Here is a 7,408-nt window from a genome sequence, read left to right as displayed (position 1 = left end):
TTGTGTACCGACTAAAGATTTTTGTGTACAATGATTTCAAAGGGTAAGAAGAATGTGTGTGTGTGTGTGTGCAAGAATTAGGAGAGGAAATTAATAAATATAGCTGGAAAATGTAGAGTCAAAGTGAGTGAAGCTAAAACGAATATCTGTGGCTTAGGATATGAAAATCATGCAACAAAATCATCAAGGGATGCAGACAAATGATCAGACGTCCCCATTGGTTTCTGGCCAAAACTGGGCATATCTTAGAATAGATAGTCCTCTCTTCTCTTCCACATCTCTTTCCCACATATCACTATAGCACGAGAGGGACTTCAATCCCTTTATGACAATGAAAGTAATCCTAACCACGAGAGGGGCTAATTTCTTAGATTATAGGTTAAAAAAAAAACAATCCGCCAAATGTATCTCTGACAGGTTTGTTTTCTAAAACTATAGCGGCCGTGCTGACTAAAACTATAGCGGCCGTGCTGACTCAGCACGGCCGCAAGGTTTTTTTTTTTTAAAAAAAAAAAAGCAGTCAGCTGGGTCAAAAAGGCCTTGGTCAGGCGCCTGACAGTCAAATGTCAGGCACCTGACGCCTTTTGACTGTCAGGCGCCTGACGCTTTTTTTTTTTCAAAAAGCTGTCACCAGCCGTGCCCAATCAGCAATGAATGTAAGCCCAAATGAAATATACGAGTTAGTCCAATTCAAAACTAAAGTAATTAAATTTAAAATTTAAAATAAGTGTTAGCTTTTGTTCTTAATTTGAAATACTAAAAATTAGTAATTTTTTATTATAAACTTGTAAAATTAATTCCCGTCTATCTTGAAGGAAACATACAAAATCACATAATTCATAACTTAAATTCAATTATATTGCCCGCACAAAACCCTAAAATCTAAAACCCTAATGCTAAAAATCCAAAACCCTAAAACCCTAATGCTAAAAACCTAAAACCCTAACGAAAAAACCCTAATGCTAAAAACCTAAAACCTAAAACTAAAAAATTAACGCAAAAACCGTAACCAAAAATTCCAAAAACCGCGACTGACACAACCGACAGCATTGATTTTTTGTCGGCAGCGGACGTGCCCAGTCAGCACGTCCGCGCTGACAGATGCTCAGCAGCGGAGCAGTCTGTTTCTCTGGCGCGGACGTGCTGACTGGGCACGTCCGCGCCTGACATTTCGCAGACACTGCGCCTCTGAATTTGTTCAACTGGCGCACTGAATTTGTTGAACTTTGCAGACGGTTGACATTACGGAACTGAATTTTTTATTTTTTTATTCAGCACGGCCGCTATAGAACAAGAAAATGCCCATGTCAGAGGTGCATTTGCGGGATTGTTTTTTTTTTAACCTATAATCTAAGAAATTAGCCCACGAGAGGGAGAGAGAGAGATGACAAGTAAACAAAAATCTGCAACTTGAATTGAATTAAAGCTTCCATTACCACAATTATTCCCAACATGACAGTGTAAAAAACATCACACAAACTTTTAAGGAACAGGGAGAGTTGGATTCTACAAAATTCCAATCCTTCCCACACGAGAGAGAGAGAGAGAGAGAAAGGATGACTCCCGAGCTCCCTAATATAGCCGGGTCCACCTCTCCGGTAGAGAACAAATATGAATGGCCCTATTTTTTTTTTTCCTTCTTTTCTCTACAAAGAGAAAAGAAACCATAAATGAAACTAAACAGAGAGATCAAAATGAGACAAGTACTGTAAAATGGAAAAAAAAATAAATCAATTCAGACTATAGGCTTTTTACCCTTTTGTCATTTCCGCTTCTTCGTCTCTCCTGCAGCTTTCTCATCTTCTTTGCTAGGCACAAACCTTGGCAGGGTCAACAATGTATTCACACGGGACACTCCTTCAAGGGCAGACCACTCTTTTCCCACTTCCTCATATTCTGAGGCTTCCTCTTTGCTTTCTTCTGCAGCTTCTTCCTTGCTTTGTTCTTGAACAAGACTGTTGTCCGCTGCTCTAACCGTGCCAGAACGCATCAATCCAGTTGGGGTATCGACATCTTCTTTCTCGGTGCTTACTTCACCCTGCTCTTTTGATTTTGCAGTGGAAGCAGTAGAGAAATTGTTTATATCTGAATCAAGGAAGAGGCAAACCACAGCACAGTCATCAACTTTTGAAGTCGGGTATTTGGACCTCCAAGCTCGAACTGCTGACTCGACCAACCTACGGGCAGCAGATGAACGTGCAGGGGATGAAGCCACTATATCCACTACTTCTTTGTTTGACAGAACATCCCAAATCTAAGATAGTTCAAACAAAGATGGTTCAAATTTATAAGATGGAGGAATGAGCAGGTGATCACAAAAAGGAAGCAATGAATTGATTTTAAAAATCAATATCTGATTACATACCCCATCAGTTGCCAGGACAATGAACTCATCCTTTTCCGTCAGACGTCTGTATGAGATTTCAGGCACGGAGATTAGACCAAAATCCTTGAGACAGAAGTCTCCAAAAGCACGAGCCATGGCTAGACCAGGAGAATCATTATTAGGCAACCAAACTCTTGCAACGTCGGGTTCATCCTGAAGGGCAAAAACACGTCCTCTACATTTGCGGATCCTCTCAGCTTCAGCTGTTAGGTCAAAGGCAAGGGCTTTTAAGATGTAAACAAAAAGGAACACTTAGATCTATCTAGAGAGATTCTCATCAAAATATCAGGATATAAACTCGTCATACACAGAAAACATTTCTTATGACCACCTATATCTTTCCACACAAATGATCATTCATTTCCATTAGTAAAAGTCTACACAAAGGATTCAGTTATCTGGAGAGGGGGGGAATATCAGCCCTGGTTTTCAAAATAAAATACTTTCTCAATAGCAAATACAGCTAACGGACATCTAGCTAAACTAAAAGATTCCTTCTGCAAGTTCAAGTAAACCAGTATCCTCAAGATTAATGCACACAAATATAATTTTCCTGTATTGATCTTTTACGATTATAAGGTTTTCATATTTCACATTTGGACATTAGCATCATAAATTCCAAACGTAGTTGTTTGTAGACTAAACTAATGCCTTGTGTTTGGGTGCATAAGCTTTAATAAAGGGCTCATCCAATTTCTTACTCGTCCTTGTATTCTATTCTCATGCACATGCACAAACATGCTGCATCTATGAATATATGACTTGGCAGTTTGACAACTACTTTGATTTTTCCATCCTGACATATAACTATGAGAAATTATTATGCATACATGACCAGTACGTCTGCAAGTACATACAAGAACTCATCTCCCTGCAACAACATATTCAATTTTGCAAGCATGACCCTGAAGGCCAACATACAAGATAACACAAAAATCAATTGTCAAAGTTATTGCTACCCTTGTGCCCCAATTCTGCTGATGAAGAATGTTCCAGGATATGTGGAGAACTAAAAAAAAGATGTCCTAGAAAACACAAATATCCTAATTCTCGAGACTACAAGGTTTTTCAATCCTCCTTATAGTTACTGGGGGAGCTGAAGGAGTAAAGAATGACAAACAGTATACAACAAGGGAATGCTGAACTCTGGTGAACTTGTTCAGAAACTATATTATTGAAGGGATCAACCAAACTATCAAATTAAGAATACTGTGAATTATAATGACTCAGTATTAATGCTAGATCAAAAGAACTAATACAACAGAATAAAGGGTAAGGGAGAATGTTTGAAAGTCAGACCTGGAAGACTGGGTTTAAGATCGACAGTCAACTGCACTGCAATGAGAGAATCATTTCCATCTCTAGTAGCCAGTATGGCTCGAGAATCCCCAACATTTCCAATTACCAGATCGTCACCCTAAAGGAAACAAGGAGCAATTGTGAGAAGGATGAACTTGTGAAATCTTCTAGCAACAGTGCACCTATAGAACAGAGTACCTGTTTCACTAAGGTGACTGCAGTTGTTCCACTGCAGAAGCAATCAATATTCGTATGCATTTTAAGTTCCCTATCCATGACCTTGAAAGCCTTCATGAATGACTCCTTCAATGTCTGAAAGACCTCTGGGTGCTTTTCTGCATCTTCAACACCAATAGATACTCTTGCTTCTTCATCAACAGATACAGAAGAATAGGTCGTATCTTCAGAGTTCATGCTAACTGTCCTATTCTGGCTGATCTCTCGAAGAACATCATCATTCTTAATATTGACTTCCCAATGTGCACTCAGTTTCAAGGGAAGACAATCTCTCACACGTTTGGCAACCATATGACCATAGGGTCCGTGGCCATCAAAAACACCACAAAATACTGTGTCTGTTCTTGAACCAAAATTCTATAATCCAATTTTAGACAGAAATATTAGCAACTTGAACTCTTTAGAGGCCAAGAGAAGATGAACGGTATCTAAACAACTGTCGGAAAAAACACTTAATTATCATATAAGAGAACATGAACAAAATCAATTGTTAACAAAGTATTCAAAAAATGAAAAAGTAGTGCCTATTGTTTTGGTCATTCAGAAAATGAGAACAAGAAAACAAGTGATGAAAAACAGTTTTGAGTACTTAAAACAAAAGGGAAAAAAATGGTTATTTCAAGTATCAAATAGTTCACAATCTACCACTATATGTACCATCGCATCTATGAATCTATGCAAAGCACATAACTACCTCTTCAGCAACCCAAATAGATAACAAATCAAGCTATATGTTTTAAGCTTATCCTGGACGACCTACTATAATTAAGTACCTACCAATCAAAAAGGAAAGTGCACCAAAACAAAAGTACATGCTAGTAGATTTATGACGTAGAAGAATCAAGTAAGATGCAATCAAGATGAAGTTCCTGAAAAGAACAAAAAGAAGTTAGCATGCATGACAAGAATCTATGAAGTTTAAGAACATAATATGCTCAAATTTAGCTAGAACAAGCATCACTGGGGAAGAACCATCAGCAATAGATAAATATTAAGGAAGACCAACATTCTTATTGCTCAACCGATGGTTGAGAAAAGACAACTGTTCACAATGCACCAAATTTTGCCACTCTAAAACATGATTTTGTGATGAAACTCAAGATTTGGCCAACCCCAGAAGAAAAATATGGAAACACGTTACAAAATAATTGAGATAAGACACAATGCCATGTAATAGTGAACACCAACAAAGCAAAAGCAAGGTATCTAAACAGAGAAATTTCAAATTGCAATCTCATTCAATCTACAGAAACTATGGATCACATGCCCACATCATCCAAGAACTGATCAAGCTTGAAACTATTACAGATTAATCTTCTGCAAAAGGGACGCTTGGCTGTGGACAACATAAGCCATCACCTAAACAACAATAGACTACTACAATCTAGTAACCGCAATTTCTTGGCAGGGTAACAGCAGAATTAAGTTAAACTTAATCAAGAACAATTACATTGACTGACTAAAATAAAAGAACAATACAGAGTTAATTGATCCAAATAAGAACTAGAATCAACTTTGTGGTAGTCCTATACCGATACACAGATAGCATTAATGATTTGATGATCATGAAGGATCACCAAACTGATGCTCAACAATCTAGCATCCAATTTTTTTGTGACCACCCAAAAGAGTATGATGAGAGTGTGAATATGAAGCATACCTCCCAAACAATCATAGCATCTTGATTGGTTCCTTTCTTGCCTTGCTGAGTAAAGAGTGATGCTACCTCACTTGACCCATTCAAGAACAATCGTCCCGGAATTCTATGCAACATTTCTTCTCTTTTGTAATCAAAAGAAGAATTCCGGGACCCTGGTCTCCGTTTCAAGCTGCCCTTCCTCTTCCTACCCACCGATGAGGTTGGAGAACTGGGAAGAGGGCTCCTGCTTTCGGTGGATAAGCAGGACCCCATCCTGAGGGCCCTGATTATACTCAGCAGGCACTCCAGACCAGCGAGACAGTCACAACCTTCCCTACTTTCCGTAATGGGATCCGTCCCAACTCTTTCAAGAAACCCCCCTAAATCTAGTCCAATCCAGCAACCACTTCCCAGTTTCACCAGATGTTTAGTCCACACAAACACAATTCACCTTGTTATTCAGCACAATCATCAATAGTCCAATAAGAATGCAATCCACTTTAACCCCAATAAGTAAAAACTCAGAATCTTAATCCAGCAACAAAAGCAGCTGCTTCCAACTCGAAAAAAGGAATCCACCTTTTATAATATCCCTTTTAATTTAATGGGGTAACATTATTATACCAGCAATTTGAGGAACAAGAATATCCACTAACTTTTTCTTCCCCTCCTCTCAACAAGCATTAAATAATAAAAGAAAGCCCTTTCTGAGGATAAAGCTAGAAAGGATTTGCACTAACTTTCAAACACCAGCAGATCTATATAAACAAATTCTGCACTTTCTTCATTTTTTTTCAATATTTTACTCTTTTCCCTCCCTTATTGATAACCCCCAAAAGCAGCAGAAATGATTACCAGTGCAGAAAAATAGTCAAATACAAGCAAATCCAGTACCCGTTATCCACGAATGAATCAGCCAAAATCAGTAGAAAATCAGCCTTCCCTTTTCAGATCAAGTGCAAAACCTTATCGATACATTCATCAAATACATACAAATGAAGACAGCCCAGAAAAATTCTCCGAGCAACAATTACTGATTACACTTGGCAGACAAAAATTAATTATCCAAGTACAGCTCAGCAAAACCAGAGCTTAATTGGTTAAAAAATATATAGAAAACTAGGAGGTATATATAATAGTGTATAACCTATACAAAACCAACCATGAGCAAAATAAACGGTGGGAGAGAACCAAAAACAAAAATTTTTTGGGGAGGGGGGGGTGTGTGTTGGGGAAGGTGGGAATTTGGATGGAAGTTTCAATATGAATGGAGAGAAAGAATAGCAACGAACCGTAGAGAAAAGAGGGAAGGAGGAGAGAGAATGAAAGAAATAGTAATTAGGATCGCAATAAAAAACGGCCGATGAGACTTTTTTGTGGAGGGAGGGACAAAATAGCGAAGAAGAAAAGAGGGGCCTTTGGCCTTCGGGATGGAGGCTATTCCTTTCTTCTTTCTGGGTTGGGATCACTTTCAAAAGATCTGACATCCAATAGGGACTAGGGAGGGAGGACAGATATCCATGTATATATATAATAGTTAGAGAAACAGAAGAGAGAAGGCAAGAATATAAAGGTAAAAACTTTACAATAAAGACATAAAAATGGCAGATTAGGAGATGATCATAAAACTGCAAAGGATCAGAATGCAAAGAGCTAGGCTGAACAGTTGATAATTTGTAGCGAAATATAACGCTACTACTCCTTACGTATTTACACACAGTCACACACTATATGCATGGAAAAAAGCCAGCACCATCTTCTCTGAAATTATAGGCATGTTGGGCTAATTGAAAATTGGATTTTGGGTAATTGATTTGCCTAGGACTAGTAGTGTATATTTACAAATG

General features: G+C 38.2%; 1 protein-coding gene across 2 annotated transcripts; it reads right to left on the bottom strand.

Annotated features, from left to right (window-relative positions):
* Nucleotides 1-1,392: 1,392 nt before the first annotated feature.
* Nucleotides 1,393-7,042, bottom strand: LOC113783171 (probable protein phosphatase 2C 33). Of its 2 annotated transcripts, XM_027329238.1 has the most exons (6): nt 5,583-7,042; nt 3,884-4,279; nt 3,686-3,803; nt 2,366-2,589; nt 1,756-2,254; nt 1,393-1,646 (listed from the first exon to the last, which is right to left on the bottom strand). In XM_027329238.1, exons 1-5 carry the CDS (start codon nt 5,832-5,834, stop codon nt 1,763-1,765), a joined length of 1,482 nt encoding a protein of 493 aa, XP_027185039.1. In that variant the 5' UTR covers nt 5,835-7,042; the 3' UTR covers nt 1,393-1,646; nt 1,756-1,762. The 2 variants fall into 2 exon arrangements, with proteins under 2 accessions (XP_027185039.1, XP_027185038.1); XM_027329237.1 differs by having other exon boundaries at nt 1,393-2,254.
* Nucleotides 7,043-7,408: the final 366 nt, after the last annotated feature.

The sequence above is a fragment of the Coffea eugenioides genome, chromosome 9, assembly GCF_003713205.1.
Source record: "Coffea eugenioides isolate CCC68of chromosome 9, Ceug_1.0, whole genome shotgun sequence".
NCBI lineage: Eukaryota > Viridiplantae > Streptophyta > Magnoliopsida > Gentianales > Rubiaceae > Coffea > Coffea eugenioides.
This window is presented reverse-complemented; position numbering and strand designations above follow the sequence as displayed.

Bases quoted from the DNA above. Each gene is read 5' to 3' on its own strand.
- LOC113783171 (XM_027329237.1), bottom strand. From the start codon at position 5,834: ATGGGGTCCTGCTTATCCACCGAAAGCAGGAGCCCTCTTCCCAGTTCT. The intron at 2,590-3,685 runs GTCTGACTTTCA...TTGACCTAACAG, and splicing joins TCTTAAACCCAGTCTTCCAG to CTGAAGCTGAGAGGATCCGC. The intron at 2,255-2,365 runs GTATGTAATCAG...GAACTATCTTAG, and splicing joins TTGTCCTGGCAACTGATGGG to ATTTGGGATGTTCTGTCAAA.